Source organism: Thamnophis sirtalis, unplaced genomic scaffold, assembly GCF_051295495.1.
Source record: "Thamnophis sirtalis isolate CommonGarterSnake01/CBP01778 unplaced genomic scaffold, rThaSir2_p1.2 scaffold_7, whole genome shotgun sequence".
NCBI lineage: Eukaryota > Metazoa > Chordata > Lepidosauria > Squamata > Natricidae > Thamnophis > Thamnophis sirtalis.
The window spans coordinates 95,890,890-95,911,682 of record NW_028261387.1 but is presented as its reverse complement, the minus strand read 5'-3'; the positions used below and the strand labels follow the sequence as shown (position 1 = coordinate 95,911,682).

Below are 20,793 nucleotides of genomic sequence, written 5' to 3'. Positions count from 1 at the left end.
AACCTAAGTAAAAGGGGTTTTTATCGGGACGAGGAGCCGGCTCCGTGCTTTTGATTTGATTTGATTTGATTTGATTTTATTGACATTTGTAGGCCGCCCTTTTCCCTGAGGGGACTCAGGGCGGCTCACATAAAATCAGGGGGGGGGGAAGCACAAACAGTAACATAGACACATATAATAAAAGCAATAAACAACATACATTCATCATTCGGGAGGGGCAACTATCCTTGTCCCCAGGCCTGACGGGCTAGCCAGTTCTTAAGGGCTGTGCGGAAGGCCTGGACGGTGGTGAGGGTACGAATCTCCACGGGGAGTTTTTCCCTTTTGGGTCAGAACGCAAAGCATGTTGGTTTCCTTACATGATGCACTTCTCTTTCTGAAGGAGAAAGATTTTGAGGTCCAAGGTTTGGCTCTTACCTGGCAAAGACTGGAGATGGGACTGCAGTTTGGAGTTCACGGAAGTCCCCACTATCTCACAGATCTGGGGGAAAAAACACACCAGAAGACAATCCTTAAGAGTGTGTGTATATAATGATAAATAATAATTGGATATGAGAAGGGAAGGTTAGAAATATTTTTGGACCATATATAAAGGTTATCAATCACAATAATTATTATTATTAAAAAATAAAACTGTATACAGTTAAATCTTAACTAACATGGGGAAAACGCTATGATATACGATATAATTATATAAAGAAAGGAGAATGATAGTAAACTATATACATGGAGGATGGAATTTTTGGTGTTAAATATTATGGATGTTTATCTAAAACAGGATATGAGGATTCGATGTTAAGGGAGGATTTTATAAACAAGTAAACGAAATGCTAGCATGTGGTTATGGATTAAATCCTTGGCATAGTTAAGGATGAAGGAAGTTTAAACAACTGTAGTCAACTAAAAGTGGAGGTATGATGATGTTAATATGGTAAATATTTGAGTTAAGATATTTGACCGAGGTGGTGCAGTGGTTAGAGTGCTGTACTGCAGCCACTTCAGCTGACTGTTATCTGCAGTTCGGCGGTTCAAATCTCACCGGCTCAGGGTTGACTCAGCCTTCCATCCTTCCGAGGTGGGTGAAATGAGGACCCGGATTGTTGTTGGGGGCGATATGCTGACTCTGTAAACCGCTTAGAGAGGACTGAAAGCCCTATGAAGCGGTATATGTCTAACTGCTATTGCTATTGCTATCATCTATCTATCTATCTATCTATCTATCTATCTATCTATCTATCTATCTATCTATCTATCTATCTATCTATCTATCTATCTACCTACCTACCTACCTACCTACCTACCTACCTACCTACCTACCTACCTACCTACCTATCTATATCTATCTGGGTGAAATGAGGACCCGGATTGTTGTTGGGGGCGATATGCTGACTCTGTAAACCGCTTAGAGAGGCCTGAAAGCCCTATGAAGCGGTATATAAGTCTAACTGCTATTGCTATTGCTATTGAATTAATATGAATTAATGGAAGAGATGCACAAAAACTTCTTGTAACCAGCTGATATACTTTTTTATAACATATACTTGTGGGTTTTTTTGTTGTTTTTTTTCCTCTGTCTTGTTTTTTGTTTTTTTGTGTGTTTTGATTTTTCCCCCCCACTGTTGTGGGCATGTGTTGTTTATGTAACAAAACAAAAATTATTTTAAAAAAAAGAGAGAGAGAGGAAAAGCAAAATAAAGCAACAACGAACCAGAAAAGAGGGTAAATTAGAGCAAGGTTGTCTCCAAGCCACCATTTCCTACCATGAAAGGTTGCTGGATGTGACAGCTCCTAAATTTGTAGGCCAACCCAAAGAAGGGGCTGCAACAGGGTTTTTGCAAAGACCTTCATTAAGCTCAAAAATAGTCCTCAAAGCTGCTAACTCAAACAATCCTAGTAGGATAAAGCTAGATAAAAACCAACTTGGTGAGATCACGTGAAAAATACCTGGCTTGTCGCGGCAATATAACCAAGGACCTTGTGAGTTCTATTGGGTTGAGCAACTCAATGTCACAAGATCCCGACCAAGGACCTTCAGTTGCTCATCACTCCCTGAAGAACAGTTAAGATGAAATAAATAAACCCACTGAAGGACCCTGTAAAACATAGGAAGAACGGGGTGCAGGATTCGCCTTTGGCTAGTCGAGAGAAAAGGACTAGGGATGACATGATGTCAGTCTTCCAATATCTCAGGGGTTGCCACAAAGAAGAGGGAGTCAAGCTAGAGCCAAGGTGGCGCAGTGGTTAAATGCAGCACTGCAGGCTACTGCTAGATCAGCAGGTCAGCGGTTCAAATCTCACCGGCTCAGGGTTGACTCAGCCTTCCATCCTTCCGAGGTGGGTAAAATGAGGACCCAGATTGTTGGGGGCAATATGCTGACTCTCTGTAAACCGCTTAGAGAGGGCTGAAAGGCCTATGAAGCGGTATATAAGTCTACTGCTGCTATTGCTATATTGCTATTCTCCAAAGCACCTGATGGCAGGACGAGAAGCAATGGGTGGAAATTAATCAAGGAGAGAAGCAACTTAGAACTTTCCTGACAGTGAGAACAATTAACCAGTGGAACAGCTGGCCACCAGAAGTTGTGGATTCCTCATCACTGGAGGTTTTTAAGAAGAGGCAGCCATTTGTCTGGAATAGTATAGGGTCTCCTGCCAGAACAGGGGATTGGACTAGAAGGCCTCCAATAGTCTATTCTGACCTGGAGCCAAGGTGGCGCAGTGGTTAAATGCAGCACTGCAGGCTACTGCTAGATCAGCAGTTCAGCGGTTCAAATCTCACCGGCTCAGGGTTGACTCAGCCTTCCATCCTTCCGAGGTGGGTAAAATGAGGACCCAGATTGTTGGGGGCAATATGCTGACTCTCTGTAAACCGCTTAGAGAGGCCTGAAAGGCCTATGAAGCGGTATATAAGTCTACTGCTATTGCTATTGATCTGATCTGTTCTGTTCTGTTCTGTTCTGTTCTGTTCTACTCTACTCTACTCTACTCACTCTACTCTACCCTACCCTACCCTACCCACTCTACTCTACTCTACTTTACCCTACCCTACCCTACCTACTCTACTCTACCCTACCCTACCCTACCCTACCCACTCTACTCTACTCTACTCTACTCTACTCTACTCTACCCTACCCTACCCTACCCTACCCTACCCTACCCTACTCTACTCTACTCTACTCTACTCTACTCTACCCTACCCTACCTTACCCTACCCTACCCTACCCTACTCTACTCTACTCTACTCTACTCTACTCTACCCTACCCTACTCTACCCTACCCTACCCTACCCTACCCTACTCTACTCTACTCTATTCTTGTAGAATCCTAGAATCCTATGGCTGGAAAGGATCTTGGAGGTCTTCTAGTCCTCCCCCTTGGCAAGGGAATCGTCCTTTTCAAAAGTTTCAAAAAGAGTCTGAAATGATACAGGGTCTCCTGCTTGACTAGAAAACCTCCAAGGTCCCTTCCAACTCTGTTATTCTATTCAATTTTATATGTCTTTATTCCATGCCAGACAAATGATTGTCCAATCTCTTCTTAAAGATCTCTAGTGATTCAGCATCCACAACTCCACATGGCAAGCAATTCCATTGGCTAATCGTCCTCACTGTCAGGAAATTTCTCCTTACTTCTAAGTTGCTTCTCTCCTTGATTAGTTTCCACCCATTGCTTCTTGTTCTGCCCTCAGGTGCTTTGGAGAATAGTTTGACTCCCTCTTCTTTGGGGAAGCCCCTGAGATATTGGAAGATGCTATCATGTCTCCCCCTAGTCCTCCTTTTCATTAAGTTCAATATATCTATTTTCCTTGGCCATTCATCATACTATTGAGTCTTGATCATCTTTATTGCTCTTCTCTGATCTCTTTCTAGGTCCTCGGCAATTATTTCTTCTTGTATTGTGAGGACCAGAACTGCATTACTCCAAATGTGGCCTCAGTTGGGTGGTGCTATCATTGTTTGTGATCTTGATGCTCTCCCTCTCTTGACACAGTCCAGAACTATGTTGGCCTTTTGGGCAACTGCAGCACACTGTTGGCTCATGCTCCAGCAGTGCTCCATCAGGACCCCTCAATCCCTCTCACAGGTGCTTCTCTTCAGCCAGGTGCCCTTTTGAATGGTGTTTTTGCATCAACAGCTTCCAGTTTGGAAATCCCAGGTGCTCTAGGCCCTTTGCAGGCCTCCTTTCCACACTTGACTGAAGTCAAGTGTGGTGTTGGTGTGTGAAGGCCCAGGACCCAAAATCTTTTACCTTGCTTTCCATGGCTGTCTTGAAAGCTGATTCAACCTTGCTTTTGAAGAGGTTATACAGCCACCTGCAGAAGCAAAGGCACAGGTGAGGTTCGTGGCCCATAGCCTGGTGAGTTGACCCTCAAAATCCCCCTTGGCTCCTTCAAGAGTTTAGAAGAGACAAGAAAATCTTTCCCGTTTCTCTTCCTCATTCTTGATTGGTTTTTTAGACACCTGAAGGGGTTCTCTTTTTTTATTTTTTATTTTATCAATTTCATATATACATTCACAATTATATGATCTCATAACTGTTATTAATAATATGTATTTATAACAATTTTTCCCTACAGTTGACAATATACTTGAAGATTGCTTTCTTAACATCCCATAGATCCATCGTATCTTACAACGGTCCTACTTCTTCCCTCCCTCCTTCTTTCCTCCCCTCGTTTCTTCTCTCCTACTCCCCTTCCTTCCCTCCTTCCTTCCTTCCCTCCCTCCTTCCCCTTCCCTCCTTCTCTCCTTCCCTCCCTCCTTCCTTCCCTCCTTTCTTTTCTCCTTCTCTCCTTCCTTTCCCCCTTCCTTTCCTCCTTCCTTCCCCCCTTCCTTCTCTCCTACATTCCCTCCTTCCTTCCCTCCTTTCTTCTCTCCTTCTCTCCTTCCTTCCCTCCTTTCTTCTCTCCTTCTCTCCTTCCTTCCCTCCTTCCTTCCCTCCTTTCTTCTCTCCTACCTGAAGGGGTTCTGTTGACATGGAAGGAGTTGAGGGGCACCTGATATTTCTAGAACAATGGAACCATGAGAGACACAAATCCTGGCGAAGATCATTTGAAGGTTATGCTCAATGTTACTTTCAGTGTGATCTCCAAAAGGGAATATTTTCCGTCCCTCGGTTGGCTTGATAGTTAACATTTACAATATTTACGAGAGGCGCCCTCTGAATGACATAAGCTGGAAATAGTTGGACTGGGGCAGTCCAACTATTTCCAGCTTGTGACTGCTGGTGAGATATTTTGATCCTTTTGTTTCCTTTTCGGCTTTTTGATCAAGGCTCTTTTGAATGGTATGTAAATGCTGCTTATCTCCATGTGCCTGTGGATGGTTGATTTGTCCGCGTGCCAGGCTTCCTGGAGTTCAGCCATCAACAGGCACATAGAGATAAACAACATCAACTCTACATACCACTCAAAAGAGGCAATGAAGAAAAGCAAAAGGGAAAGAACAAGACCACCAGCAACACCCAGATAAGCAGAGAACAACGCCAAGATTAACACTAGGCGAACAGTCTCTAATTAACCCTCATAAACAGTACCCCAATCAAGGGTAGGGCTAACTCAAACAAACAAGTCTATAGTAAACAGCAGCCCAATCAGCAGCCCAAGAGCCAAGGTGGCGCAGTGGTTAAATGCAGCACTGCAGGCTACTGCTAGATCAGCAGGTCAGCGGTTCAAATCTCACCAGCTCAGGGTTGACTCAGCCTTCCATCCTTCCGAGGTGGGTAAAATGAGGACCCAGATTGTTGGGGGCAATATGCTGACTCTCTGTAAACCGCTTAGAGAGGCCTGAAAGGCCTATGAAGCGGTATATAAGTCTACTGCTATTGCTATTGCTATCAAGGAACCATCAAGCACACTCACACTAACGGGGGAAGCCATTTGTCTAAGGGAGAATAAACTCCACTCAAGTCCACCACTGATGATGTTACCTAGTTGGGTAATGCAAAGTCAGCAAAAACTCCACCAAGAGGGTTCCAACAACTCCACAGTCATCTTCCTCCTCCTCTTCCTCCTCCACAAGCCCTATTCCATTCTAGCACTGATGATATTCCATAATGTTAGGAATGTAATTCTAACGGTTGGGTCGGCAATATATAAATCATATAGCATTGCTATACCTGTTTCTTTAAATCATGCTGTAAAATGTGATTGGCTTCCTCAATCGGCCATAAGAGGGAGCCAGAATGACTGTTAGCTCTCTGTTTTGTTAGATGCTGGGCTGATCTGATCTGAGTGTTTTTGGAAGCTGGCTGTTAGAAAGTGCCGTGAGCTATTGTAAGTTTTGCAACTGCTAGCAAACTTTGAGTACTGAACTGATTATATGATACTGGACTATGTTATTTGGATTATCCCTTAACTGAAAGACGTTGATGACTGACTGTCTTATCCGTGTATGACTTGGACTGTTTGATGGACTCTGATACCTCTATTTCCACGGAAGTAAAAGCCTATTTAAAGACCTCCGAGGCTGCTCTATGTTCTAGATAAATAATGTTTAACGCTACTTCAGATCTTTCACTTCCGTGGGGAGAAGGATGGTGCTATCGTGAGGGGCAAATATTCATATGAATATTAACAAAATCAACCTACTCCCATTTGCCAGAAATATCAATGTCGACGTTGGAAATGTGGGTGTTACAATCCAAGGTGGTCACCGTTGGTCTCCCAGTGCCGTCACTCCCCAGCTTCAAGCCCACAGAGATGGAGATGCCGTCAACCTTCAGTTCAAAGGAGTCGTCATCCTTCCTGGTAGGGGGCACAATAGAACAGAAGCGTTCACAAAAGTCTCAGTCTCTCAGTCTAAGGCTGGGCTGAAGCAGATTTCCTACCACCCAGTTCCTCTTTGTGTCACCACTTGTTGCTCAAACTGATAGTACCACTTTTGACAACAGGGTGTGACCTCCGAGGACTTCCACATTCCTATAAAGGCCAATAACTATTTATTTGTTATGCTACCCATCTCACTATCTAGAATGACTATAGGAGGCTTACAATGGCAAAAGGAAGAAGTATACAAGCATTAAAAGTAACATAAAAGTAACATAAAGAATTCAATAAAGGCAAGGTGGTTTTTTGTCTCTCACTCAACCGACCAACACATCTAACTCATTCAGCTCACTCAACAAACCAACCTACCAACCTACCAAACTCACTTAACCAACCAACTCATTCAACTCAACCAACTAATAACATGCAATTCAACTCACCAACCAACTCATTCAACCCACTCTACTAAACAACTCATCCATCTCACTTAACCAACCAAGTCATTCAACTCAATCAACCAACTCATCCAACTCACTTAACTAACCAACCAACCAACTCAACCAACCAACTCATACAATTTATTTAACCAACCAACTCATACAACTCAACCAACTAATCAACTTATGCAACTCAACCCACCAACCAACGCATTCAACCCACTCTACTAAATAACTCATCCATCTCACTTAACCAACCAATCAACCAACTCATTCAACTTACTCAACCAATCAACTCATCCAACTCACTCAACCAAGCAACCAACTCATCCAACTCAACTAACCAACCTATTCATGCAACTCATTCAACCAACCAAAGCCTCCCACCAATATTGAATGAGCCCACTGGAGAACTGAAGAACTACAACTGAAGATTTCTTCTGGACTTGGTCCCAGCTGGAGAGACAAGCCTTTGGTCATGTACTGTCTTCATCCCATGCTGTACATGAGGCTGATTTTCAAGATGTTGCAGAGGTTCAACTGGTAAATAATTAATTTGCCCCATTGCCTAGAAGGGGCATTGGGGATCCTAAGCTCGTAGTAGCAATGTGGGAGTCTTTCTGAACCAACAAAAAAAATGTCTTCTACTTTCATTTGCATTAAGGCAGATAAAATTGTTCTAAAGTGTGAAGATTCCTGATACCAGAGAATGGCTGCCTGAGCTTCTGTTCTAAACCACAGGTCCTTGTGAGGTCCTTGCGATGTCCAAGAGGCCAGCCATGGTGGCCCCAGAATGATCTTTCTGTTTTCAGATGGAGTTGCAACAGTGGTGAAATTCAGCAGGTTCTGACATGTTCTGGAGAACCGGTAGCGGAAATTTTGAGTAGTTAGGAGAATCGGCAAATGCCACCTCTGGTTGGCCCCAGAGTGGGGTGAAAATGGAGATTTTGCAGTATCCATCCCCCGCCATGCCCACCAAGCCATGCCCACCAAGCCACGCCACGCCCACCAAGCCACGCCCACAGAACCGGTAGTTAAAAAAACCTGAATTTCACCACTGAGTCGCAGTTTTTTCAAGAAACAAGAGGGATTAATGGCCTTCTAGCACTTAGCCAATATCAGAAGCAACAACCAAGATATGGGAAGGTAAGGAGAAGTGAAACTCACAGCCAACGTTTCTTCAGCTCCCAATGGCCGGTCATTTCAGCCAAAGCATTGCTGATGGAGACCCTGAGACCCTGGCCCGGCACGGGCTCAATCGTTGAGTGGAACAGCTCAAACCTACGGATGTTCAGTCTGCAACAAGGATAGAGAAGAGAAAAAAAAGCTTTTGAGTTCTTGAGTTGAGTGTCTGGGCTCAGTTTCCCCCTCAACATGTCCGTTTAAAGACCCAGTATAATACAATGATTTTCGCAATTCGCAATTTAATGGGTTTATATGCCGCCCAATCCCGGGGGACTCAGGGCGGCTTACAGATACGAATGAAATAAAATAACACACAAGGGGAGAATACAAACAGTACAAACGGTATTAAAAACACAACATACATCTGGTTTAATTTAGAGGAGCCGAGGTGGCGCAGTGGTTAGGGTGCAGTACTGCAGGCCACTTCAGCTGACTGTTATCTGCAGTTCAGCGGTTCAAATCTCACCGGCTCAAGGTTGACTCAGCCTTCCATCCTTCCGAGGTGGGTGAAATGAGGACCCAGACTGTGGGGGCGATATGCTGACTCTGTAAAACCGCTTAGAGAGGGCCGAAAGCCCTATGAAGCGGTATATAAGTCTAACTGCTATTGCTATTGCTATTAATTGGGGGTTGAACCTGATTTGAAAATCAGCAACCCCAGGCCTGCCGGAACAGCCAGGTTTGGGTGGCTTTTTGGAAGGCCGCAAGGGTGGGAAGGGTCCGGATCTCTGTTGGTAGCTCGTTCCACAGAGCCGGAGCAGCAACAGAAAAGGCTCTCCCCCGAGTGGTTGCCAGTCGGCATTGTCCGGTAGATGGAGGAAGCCTAACCTGTGAGTTCTTATCGGACGTTGGGAGGTGTGTAGCAGGAGACGGTCTCTCAGATATCCAGGTCCAGTGCCATGTAGGGCTTTAAAGAGCACTTTGTAGCACGTCCGGAGACTAATAGGGAGCCAGTGCAGCTCGCGGAGGATAGGTATAACACGGGTGTACCGAGGTACCCCCGATATTGCTCGCGCGGCTGCATTCTGGACCAACTGCAGTCTCCGAACACTCTTCAAGAGCAGCCCCAATACAAAACAGAATTCCTGCAGGCACACAATTGGTTAGATTTATGCTTCAAAACCAAGGACAGAACCAGGAAATGGTGTAATCCATCAAGCAGCTCTAGTAGGACCTTCGAGGTGGCCAAGAGGCTTTATCTCACAAGGAATCTTCTTCAAAGGGGACCAAGCAGGACTCCCTGTGAGCTTGGGGATTGCAAGTGGTCGTGACTTACGGCCTCAAAGATTCTGTTGCTAAGTGAGACATTTGTTAACTGAGTTTGCCTCGTTTTGTGGCCTTTCTTGCGACAGTTGTTAAGTGAGCCATCTCACTTGTTAAGTTATTAACACAGATGTCCTTGAAAAGGTGCCTTTTCTGGAGACAACTGGACTTCCTTTTTTTAAATAATTTTTTATTTTATTTTTGTTACATAGACAACATATACACACCACAATAGAAAAAGAAAAGCAAAGAAGAAAAAGAAAAGAGAAAAACAAAGAAAAACAAAGCCCATCATCACATCCAGCATGTCGTTTGGTTACAGGTCTTTTAACATTTATCATTCTTATACATTCATTGTTTCATTTAATAGATTATAATTTAGTATCGTTTCTTGTTCCCCTACCTGTGGCAATCCATCCCAACTACGTTTCCCCCCCCACACACAGACCCCGTATCTCTCTGTTATATATTTAATAGACACAACAATAAAATAAAATTTAAAAAAACCATCATCACATACAGCATGTCGTTTGGTTACAAGTGTTTTAACATCCACATCCTCGAATAATATTTACCGTCTCAAACTTCTCATCTAGTACAACTAGAAACCTCACTTTCATTCTACAATACATATTCAGTTAACATTAGTATTATTTTTTTTCCAGAAAATATACTTGTGTTCATGATTGTCCTTGTATTTCATACCTTCAAACAGAGATCTCATTCCTTCATTTTTCAACAAAACGTCACTGCATATATATACATACCAGTTTTCAATTATTCCCTTATTAAAATTGCTTATCAGCAGCGAAATATCGTTATAATACGTTCTTAACGTTATACATTATATCACCAGACCTTATATTAATTTTTCATTGCATCATTGTTAGATTATTTCACAGCATAGTTATATCATCATTCAACTTCTTCAATTAAAGCATATCATTTTTCATTTGGAGGCAGCTGGACTTTCTTGTTTTTTCTTTGAAGAGGTTTTGCTTCCATTCCAAGAAGCTTCTTCAGGTCTGACTAGGATGGAGGGGAAGGGAAGGATTGATACTCCTTGCAGACAGCTGGTCATTTGCGTTCTTTTAGAGGGTTGTTGAGGTTTTTCTGTGTCCTCAGGGTCACCTGAGTGGTGCAAATGGCTATTGGAGCCTTCTAGAGCCTTCTCCACATTCATTTGCACGAGAATATCTCCAGAAAACGTCCTGCAGCCAAGAAGGCTCCATATCCATTTGCACCACTCAGGTGACCCTGAGGACACAGGCAATTCTCCAAGTGGCCTCAGCGTCCCTCTCAAAGGATGTAAATCACCAGCTCTGTCTGCAAGGAGTATCAATCCTTACGTCCTCCACCCTCCAGTCAGAGCTGAAGAAGCTGTCACCACATCTGGAAGCTATGAGAGATTCACCTGGACACCCCAAGTCTCCAACGAGGAAGCCAAGAGAAAGAGCCTCACCTGTAGAACCTGTAGTTGACATTTCCAATAACTTTAACTCTGTAGGTGCCAGAGAATTCGGGCAGAGTGAGGGCAGGCAAATCCTTCTGTAAGGTTGCGACTCCCTCTTGGCATGCTGAAACAAAGTGGAGAACTCATGGGCTGGCATTTTTCAAATATACTTTTTTTTATTTTCCACTTTCATAACATATAATGGCATGTATACTATTACATAGCCAATATCCTATTGTATTTAGTAGTAATTACATCAGTTCCTCTTGTCATCAACGCCCAGAAAGATAAAAACCCATTATTAGCTCTTCTGCTCTCCATACACCTCTTTCTTCTGCCTCTCTCCTACCTCCTTTCTTCCCTCCATCATCCTTTTCTACTCTACTTCCCCTTCCTTTCTCCTTCTCCTCTCTCTTCATTCCACTCCTCCTTCTCCTCCTCATCTTCCCCCCTCACCCTCTCTCCTAGCCCTCTCTTCCCATCTTTCTTCTCTCCTCTGCTTCCCACTCTTCCTCTCTCCTATCCCTCTCTTCCCATCTTTCTTCTCTCCTCTGTTTCCCACTCTTCCTCTCATTGGTGTATTTCAGCTTCTGAGCAAACTCCATTCTATGTTGATGGTATTTATGCTTCCATATCAATATACTTAACATACCTTAGTTTTAAAGAAAAAATAAGAGAAGACAGTATACATGTGGAGTCATATTACTTTAAAATCTAACACCCCTCGTCAAACCTCCCTCCCTCCCCCCTCCCCCCCAACCCCCCCCCCCAGCCTTCCCTCCCCCGACTTCCCAGAACCCATACACGGTATAAATCTTTAACAAAAACAGTCTAAAATATATTGGAAAAAAGAATAAAAAATTGATAACATCTTTGCGTTGAACTTAGCTCCTCCTTGCCAGGCTAACTTTAAACAATTTATATAATTCCTGATCTTAATCATAAGCTATTTGGAATTTCTTAGTCCCATATTTATTTTGTATATAATCGATCCATTTTTTTCCAGTCTCGTTTATAGCTCTCGTTTGAGTGGTCCTTAAGATACGCAGATATGGTGGGCTGGCATTTTTTAAACCCCCTCTATCACTTCCTCATTCTTTTCTTAAAGATTAAAGGCAAAAGAAGTGTCATATTTGTGAGGTCCCGGATGCTCTCTGAACAGTTGTTTTCCTGCAGATGTTTTATGGCAACTAGGGGGAAACAATCAGTGCTAGAAGGGAGAATTTCTCTGCCTTTCCTTAACGCTGATGATGTTCCCTAGTTGGGTCATGAAAGAAAACAGCCAAGCTCACAGAGCACCAAGGATCACACAATCCTCCTCCTCTTCCCCGTCCTCCTCGCTCCAAACCCCACTCCCTTCTACCATTGATGAAGTTACCTAGTTGGGTCATGAAAAGTCTTCAAGAAAACCACCAAGAACCACAGAGATTGTTGTTGTTATTGTTATTGTTATTGTCATTGTCCTCCTCCTCCTCCTCTTTCTCTTCCACATCCCCTCCTCACTTCTACCTTTGATAATGTTCTCTAGCTGGGTCATGAGAAGCCTGCCAGGAAACCACCCTATCTAAAAATTACGTTGGCAAGACCATCTCAAAAGATACGGGTTTTATCAAGGATGGAATGGAAGCGACTGATGGATGCATTTCACTCCCCCAAACCCCTGTCATGAAGCTCTGGGTGAGGTTAGGGGGCTTCAGCCCCACCAGATCCAGTCCAAGAAGGGATTGAGGAAAAGCTGTTTTTGCCCCCAGACAAACCATGTTGCTTTGCAGCTCGAGTAGGCTTAGCTACGCCCCGTCGCGTGCAATAAGCCAGCTAAGTCATTCTTCAAAGAAGCAATGGGTGGAAACTAATCAAGGAGGGAAGCAACTTAGAACTGAGGAGGAATTTCCTGACAGTTAGAACAATTAATCAGTGGAACAGAAGTTGCCTCCAGAAGTTGCGAATGCCCCAACACTGGAAGTCTTTAAGAAGAGGTTGGATAGCCATTTGTCTGAAGTGGTATAGGGTTTCCTGCAGGGCGTTGGACTAGAAGACCTCCAAGGTCCCTTCCAACTCTGGTATTGTATTGTGTTGTGTTGTGTTGTAATCAAGGGGATAAGCAACTTAGAATTAGGGAGAAATTTCCTGACAGTGAGAACAATTAATCAGTGGAACAGAAGTTGCCTCCAGAAGTTGTGAATGCCCCAACACTGGAAGTCTTTAAAAAGATGTTGGATAGCCATTTGCCTGAAGTGGTGTACAGTTTTCTGCCTAAGCAGAGGGTTGGACTAGAAGACCTCCAAGGTCCCATCCAACTGTTATTCTATTCTATTCTATTCTATTCTATTCTATTCTATTCTATTCAATGCTGTAGACCAGCTGGAAAAGTCAGGATCAGTGCAGGGACCCTGTTTTTAATTATTCCCTAAAAACAAGCCAGTTTTAATCCCGATTTCATAGGGATTTAGAATACAGAGTAACAGATCTGAGAGGGACCTTGGAGGTCTCCTAGTCCAACCCCTCTGTCCACGCCAGGAGATCCTTCCACCATTCCAGACAAACAGCTGCAACAGGAGAGTCCCTTTTGAGTCACACACACACCCTCTGTTCTCCCTGCACCAGAGGTGGGTTCCTACCAGTTCGCACCTATTCGGTAGAACCGGTTCGTCAAATCTACCGAACCGGTTAGAAGAGGTTCCACCAGTGGACCCGGAGAGCAGGCCACACCTACAGAAGAGGTTCCAACAATTTTTTGAAACCCACCACTGTCCTGCAGCCCACCCATTGTCAGATGGTTGGCTGTGGGGCAGAGGGGGGGTCCCAGGGTGAGTGGGTGGAACTAACTGCCGGGGACCTACCATAATCCAGTCCTTTCTTGGTGATCCTGCCTGCAAATCCTGGGTTTATGCCCTCCGACCAGGGCACTAAGCAGCAAAGCCAGAAGACCAAGAGCCTCACCCTGAGCATCTTCACACCTCCAAACTCCTGGGACCTTCTGATGGGACCAGGGTGGGTGCCTGCAGATCCTGGGCGCCTCCGGTGCAGGGAAAGAGGAAGCGAAACATGTGCTTTGCGAAGAAGCAGGAAGCTGCATTCTCGTTCCGGAAACAGACTTTCCCCGGTTGACTTAGATTTGGAGAGGGATTTTCCCCAGAGGCTCCTCAGAAGGTGATGAAGTCCAGTTGCTGCTTGGACGTTGCAGTCCTGTGACTCACCACAGAGATGATGGCTTTGATGCTCAGGTCACTTGGATGACCCCGATGGGTTGGATAGAAAGCAAACATCAGAACATTGTTTAGAAGAGAAGAGAATTTAGAATAGAATGGAATAGAATAGAATAGCAATAGCAATAGCAATAGCAATAGCAGTTAGACTTATATACCGCTTCATAGGGCTTTCAGCCCTCTCTAAGCGGTTTACAGAGTCAACATATCACCCCCAACAATCTGGGTCCTCATTTCACCCACCTCGGAAGGATGGAAGGCTGAGTCAACCCTGAGCCAGTGAGATTTGAACAGCCGAACTGCAGAACTGCAGTCAGCTGAAGTAGCCTGCAGTACTGCACCCTAACCACTGCGCCACCTCGGCTCGAATAGAATAGAATAGAATAGAATAGAATAGAATAGCAGAGTTGGAATGGGACTTGGAGGGCATCTATTCCAACCCCCTGCCTAGGCAGGAAACCCTACACCACTTCAGACAAAAGGTTATCCAATCGCTTCTTTAAAACACCCAGTCTTGGAGCATTCACAACCTCTGGAAGCAAGTTGTTCCACTGGGTGTAAGTGACATTGTTGGAGAATCTTAATATCACAGAGCTGGAGGGACCTTGGAGGTCTTCTAGTCCAACCCCCTGTTCAAGCAGGAGACCCTATGCCATTTCAGACAAGTGGCTGTCCAGTCTCTTCTTAAAGATTTCCAGTCTTGGAGCATTCACAACTTCTGCAGGCAAGCAGTTCAAGTGGTTACTTTTTCTCACTATTAGGAAGTTTCTCCTCGGTTCTAAGTTGCTTCTCTCCTTGATTAGTTTCCACCCATTGCTTCTTGTTCTGCCCTCAGGTGCTTTTGAGAATAGCTTGGCCCCCTCCTCTCTGTGGCAGCCCCTCAAATATTAGAACATGCTATCATGTCTCCTCTAGTCCTTCTTTTCATTAAACTAGACATACCCAGTTCCTGCAACTGTTCTTCATATGTTTTAGTCTCCAGTCCCCTAATCATCTTTCTTGCTCTTCTCTGCACTCTTTCTAGAGTCTCCACATCTTTTCTACATCATGGAGATCAAAACTGAGTGCAGGATTCCAAGTGTGGCCTTACCAAGGCCTTGTAAAGTGGTATTAACCCTTCACGTGATCTTGCTCATTGTAAAGTGATCATTGTAAAAGATTGCCAGTAGAACATAGAATAACTGAGTTGGAAGGGACCTCGGAGGTCTTCTAGTCCAACCCCCTGCTCGAGCTGGAGACCCCTTACCATTTCAGCCTAACAGCTGTCCATTCTTTTCTTTAAAACTCCAGTGTTGAAGCACCCGCAGCTTCTGGAGGCAAGCCCTTCCAACGGCTAATTCTTCTGTCAGTGATGAAACCCATTCAAAAAAGCAGCACGCAAAATCCATCTTCCAAAACAAGCTTCTTTTTATTTAGGTAGGCATCCAATTGGCAAAGTCTGTTGCAACTCCGGATCTGACCCAAACTGGAATTATACCACATAATATTGTAAGTTAGATGTCTGGGTTCCAAATAGCATCCAAAAGTAAATCAGAGTCGAGGCAAAAGTTTCCTCAAAGTTCCAATTTATGAAGAGAGCCATGTTGGAGCATCTGGGAAAACCCGAATCTGAAAGCTTCCCAGATTTTCCCAGTTGGAAGTTCAAGATCTTGCCCCCACACCCACCAGTCCATCCCATGGTCCAATCTCCCACTGCCGTGCTGGCAGCTTCCTTCCACCCAGTTCCAGTCAGGTGCAGAGATGCAGAGACGAAAGATGACCTTGGCTTTCTAGAAAGAATGTTGTTATGGCTACATAGCATCTCACTCCGTACAATCCCCCCTCTCGTTTTCCCACCTGGAAAATGCATAGTAGAAGAATAGAAAGTGTGGCAGGCCTGAGACCCAAAGGAAAATATGGCTGCAGGCCTGATTGGTTGTGCCAGGAGCCCTGGGAAACCCAGGGCGGGATGATGCCCATTTAATGGCTCGTGTGATGTGTTGTCGATGTGTGGGCAGGGGTTTTTAGTATATTAATTTATTATATGACCCTTTTTAAATTAGTTTTATTGTTTTTATAAGGAGTTTTATATTCTGTAGCCGCCTTGAATCGCCTTGTGCGAATAGGCGGCAATATAAATCCCCTAAGTAGATAAATAAATAAATTGAAACATAAAGCGAAGAGCCCCGGATTTCCAGAACAAGTAAAGCTCCTCCCCAGATTAACTCCCCAGATTCATTCTAACCAAGTGTTGGGAGAAACGTCCTTCTGGGTTCAGCTCCAAGTGGGGGAAAAGACACTGGAAACACGGAGGCTGCTTGGAAAGATGGTTTGATGGTGGACAGGGCCACGTGGCTTGAGCTCCTGGACAGAAAAGGGGGGATCAGAGGCTTCCAGAGGTTGTGAGAAGAAGAAGAGAGAAGCCGAGATGCTGAAAGTCCCAGGTTTTATCCCCTCTCTGGCCTTTGATCTTCATCTTGTCTTCTGATTGGTTGTCAGACTCCCATGGGGGCCATGCAGGGTCAACTCTGTAGGGTGTGAGTCTATGTTTGGTTGAGCATCGCTTCTTCCCAGGTGCCCTGGGATGAGATGGGTAAAAGGACTAATCCTATCAGGCCTTAATCCCATCACCCTGGATGGAAGGGGGAGGTCTTTGTTATGTAGAGTAGACTGGCCCAGGCTTTTTAACGGCCCATTGACAAAGGTGGGGGCTATTAAGAGCGAATCTGCTTCCTGCCTCAAAACACGTTTCTCCATTTCTGATCCAGGGAAATTATAACATTCTGCCTTGTTCAATATTTGCCTGGATATTTTATTTTACTAGCAGAGGGGCAGATTTTTAATTTCCTACACAAGGTTGACCTGTTCTGCAAAGGCTTCTCCCAACCCTTCGGGTGGATGCCAACACAAGTGGTGGAACAGAGCCCAGGTGACAGGAGCAGAGCTACAGATCAAAAGCTAGTAAGAACTGGTATATATGGTAGAAGGAAAATGAGACCTTTAGTTACATTAGAGGAAATATCTGAGATGGTAAACATTATTTGAAGATGTAGATGTTAAAACAACCGTAATCAAACGACATGCTGCATGTGATGATGGTTTTTTTTTTTTTCCTTTTCCTTTTCTTTTCTTTTTTTTGTTTTTGTTTTTTTTTTTGTTTGTTTGTTTTTTTTTTTTTTCTGTTTGTTTTTTTTTTCCCTTCCTTTTTGGACCTTTTTTGTCCTTTTTGGCCTTCCCCCCTCCCCCCACCCTTTTTTTTTCTTTCTTCTTTCTTTTTTCCCCTTCTCTTTTTGAACTTTTTTTTTTTTGTCCTTTTTGGCCTCCCCCCTCTTCCCTCACCCTTTTTTTTTTCTTTTTTCTTCCTCTTCCTCTCTCCCTTGTTTTACTTTGTTGTTTTTTGTTTTTTAAACTCTAGCTTATTGTGGTGCTTATTAAATATACAATAGAGAGATACGGGATGTATAAACTTAGTAGGGATGCACCTGTGATTAAACGACATATTGTATGTGAAGATGGGCTTTCCCTCCCCCCCCCTTTTTTTTTCTCTCCATCCTCTCCCTTTCCCATTGTTGTCTATGTAACCAAAAAATAAAAATAATTTAAAAAAAAAAAAAAAAAAAAAGCTAGTAAGAACTGGTGTGTGTCTGTCTGTCTGTCTGTCTGTCTCTCTCTCTCTCTCTCTCTCACACACACACACACAGGAACGCCTTGTTTTTCCTTGGCTGAGCTGAGCGTTCAAAAGAGCTTTCAAAAAGGGGAACCCTTTGCAATCTGGGCCAGCAGCCATTTCCTGCAAGGGGGTAGCTCTACTGGGACTTCCTCTTTCTTCCTCCCCGACCCTCCTCTGCGTCCCGTGGGACTCCCCTCCTTTTCTCAAAAGGGGGACCAGAGCCTTGATCAGAGATGAACTCCCTTCCCTCTTCCCCCAAGTCAGCTGGAACCCGTCTGTTTTGCAATCCCTTCTTGCAGGAAAGCTAAGTTACGGGTCAATCGTCCGCAACGTTCTCTCCCTCAGAAGCTTTGGGTCAGGCGGTCTTGCGCAACCCGACCCAGCCTCTTTTCCAATAAGAAGAACAGAAGTGTTGGAAGGGACCCAGGAGGTCTTCTAGTCCAACCCCCTGCCCAAGCAGGAGACCCTAGCTAGGCCATTTCAGACAAGAGGCTCATTGCATGCGTGCTGCCACACTTGTGCTTAAAGATCTGGAGAAGCAAGAAGCAAATGGGATCCAGACAGGATCTTCAGGGGGGGGGGGGAGATCTTTGGAGTTGGTCCTCTCATGAAGAATTGGTACTGATGAAGTCTTGATATTGATTAGGGGACTGGAGAGTAAAACCTACGATGAACAGTTGCAGGAACTGGGCCTGGCTACTCTAACCAAAGAGAAGGACTAAGGGAGACAGGAGAGCATCTTCCAATATTTGAGGGGCTGCAACAGAGAGGAGGAAGGGGGCCAAGCTATTCTCCAAAGCCCCCGAAGGCCAGACAAGGAACAATGGATGGAAACTGACCAAGGAGAGATTCAACCTGGAAATAAGGAGGAATTTCCTGACAGTGAGAACCATCAACCGATGGAAGAGAAGTTGCCTTCAGAAGTTGTGGGAGCTTCATCCCTGGAGGCTTTCAAGAACAGACTGGAATGGTGTCAGAAATGGCGTAGGGTCTCCTGCTTGGGGAGGGGGTGGGGTTGGACTAGATGACCTATAAGGTCCCTTCCAACTCTGATCATCTGTTAATCTGTGGGTGTGTGGAAGATCTTGAACTTTCAGCTGGGTGGGGAAAATAAACTGGAACTTTTGAGTAACACTTTTGCCTCGGACTCTGATTTACTTTTGGATGCTATTTGGAACCCTGACAGTAAGTGAATCCACCGCTGGTGGGAAGGGACCTTGGAGGTCTTCTAGCCCAACCCACTGCCTACGGCAGGAGCTGTTAAGACCATTCTGAACTTTGAGAAAATCCTTTGCCTCAGACTCTGATTTACTTTTGGATGCTATTAGGAACCCTGACAGTCAGCTCTTCAGCGCCTTCCAGAAGAGTATTAGAGAGGGGGCTGTTCTAATCTCTGGGGGGGGGGGAATGATGTTCCACCACGGAGGAGGCCCTTCTTCTGGGTCCCACCAGGTGTATCTCCCTCGGGGTTGGCACCTGCCTCCCCTCTCTGATGTTGCCTCCCCGCTCTCAATGTTTGTTGTGGCCCGCCAGCTGCCAGCGGAGCCGGTTGGGGAAGAACTTGGGCCAGTTCTGGAGCCTGGGAAAGGCTGAGTGAGGCGGAAGAACAGGTGGGGCCTGTTCCAGATGCACGTATGCGCAGAGCTGTTAGGAGAGGTGAACAATGGAGGACAAGGAGTTGACTGGAGAAGCAAAGCACACGGGGATGCTGAATGGCCCCTCTCTGGCTGGGGAGAAAAGGGGAGTGGTGGTCGTAGAAGGCAACAGTTCGTATTTCTGAAGATTTTGCTCATGGCATTTCGTGCCACGAAGACTGCTTAATTTGCATCCTTTCGGCTGGCAGCTGATGGCCTGGCAATTATCGCAAGGAACTGATAAGGTCTGTTGCTCCAGTTATCTCCCTGAAGGACTATTGCCCGGACTTTTTGGTGGGTGAATGCCATAAATTCACCAGAGGTAAATAATAAAGACAGGCTTTTCACCATCAGGGAATCTTTTCTTGCTTCTGCTCAGGCTGAACAGTGTTGTCTAGCAATCCAGCAAATGTGAAACTCAGGGTAAATATAGCAATAGCAATAGCAGTTAGACTTATATACCGCTTCATAGGGCTTTCAGCCCTCTCTAAGCGGTTTACAGAGTCCGCATATTGCCCCCAACAACAATCCGGGTCCTCATTTTACCCACCTCGGAAGGATGGAAGGCTGAGTCAACCCTGAGCCGGTGAGATTTGAACAGCTGAACTGCAGAACTAGCAGTCAGCTGAAGTGGCCTGCAGTGCTGCATTTAACCACTGCGCCACCTCGGCTCTCAATCCATCCATGAGAGAGAGAGAGAGAGAGAGAGAGAGAGAGAGAGACAGAGAGACACAGAGAGAGACAGAGACAGAGAGAGACAGAGAAACAGAGAGACAGAGAGAGACAGAGAGAGAATAACAATAGCTCTTAGACTTATATTCTGCTTTACAGTGCTTAACAGCCCTCCCTAAGTGGTTTACAGAGTCAGCATATATTGCCCCCAACAACAATCCGGGTCCTCATTTCACCCACCTCAGAAGGAGGGAAGGCTGAGTCAACCTTGAGCCGGTGAGATTTGAACGGCTGAGCTGCAGATAGCAGTCAGCTGAAGTGCCCTGCAGTACTGCACCCTAACCACTGCGCCACCTCGGCTCTTTTATGTTGTGTAAACACAGTTACTAAGTGATCCATCCATCCATCCATCCATCCATCCATCCATCCATCCATCCATCCATCCATCCTCTCTTTCTTCTTTCTTTTTCTTTCTCTCTGTCTCTTTCTTGGTTTGTTTTCCTGCAGATGTTTCATGACCCAACTAGG

The 20,793-nt window shown here is 44.9% G+C and overlaps 1 protein-coding gene across 1 annotated transcript in view; it reads right to left on the bottom strand.

The window, feature by feature from the left end:
- Window positions 1-14,137, bottom strand: part of LOC106541547 (bactericidal permeability-increasing protein) — a 29,761-nt gene extending 15,624 nt beyond the window's left edge. The window contains exons 1-6 of the mRNA XM_087720674.1: window positions 13,945-14,137; window positions 11,114-11,228; window positions 8,371-8,499; window positions 6,590-6,745; window positions 4,249-4,312; window positions 418-481 (exon numbers count right to left, since the gene is read on the bottom strand). Coding sequence (XP_087576800.1) covers window positions 418-481; window positions 4,249-4,312; window positions 6,590-6,745; window positions 8,371-8,499; window positions 11,114-11,228; window positions 13,945-14,053 — 637 coding nt within the window. The 5' untranslated portion in view covers window positions 14,054-14,137. The remainder of the gene's footprint in view (window positions 1-417; window positions 482-4,248; window positions 4,313-6,589; window positions 6,746-8,370; window positions 8,500-11,113; window positions 11,229-13,944) is intronic.
- Window positions 14,138-20,793: the final 6,656 nt, after the last annotated feature.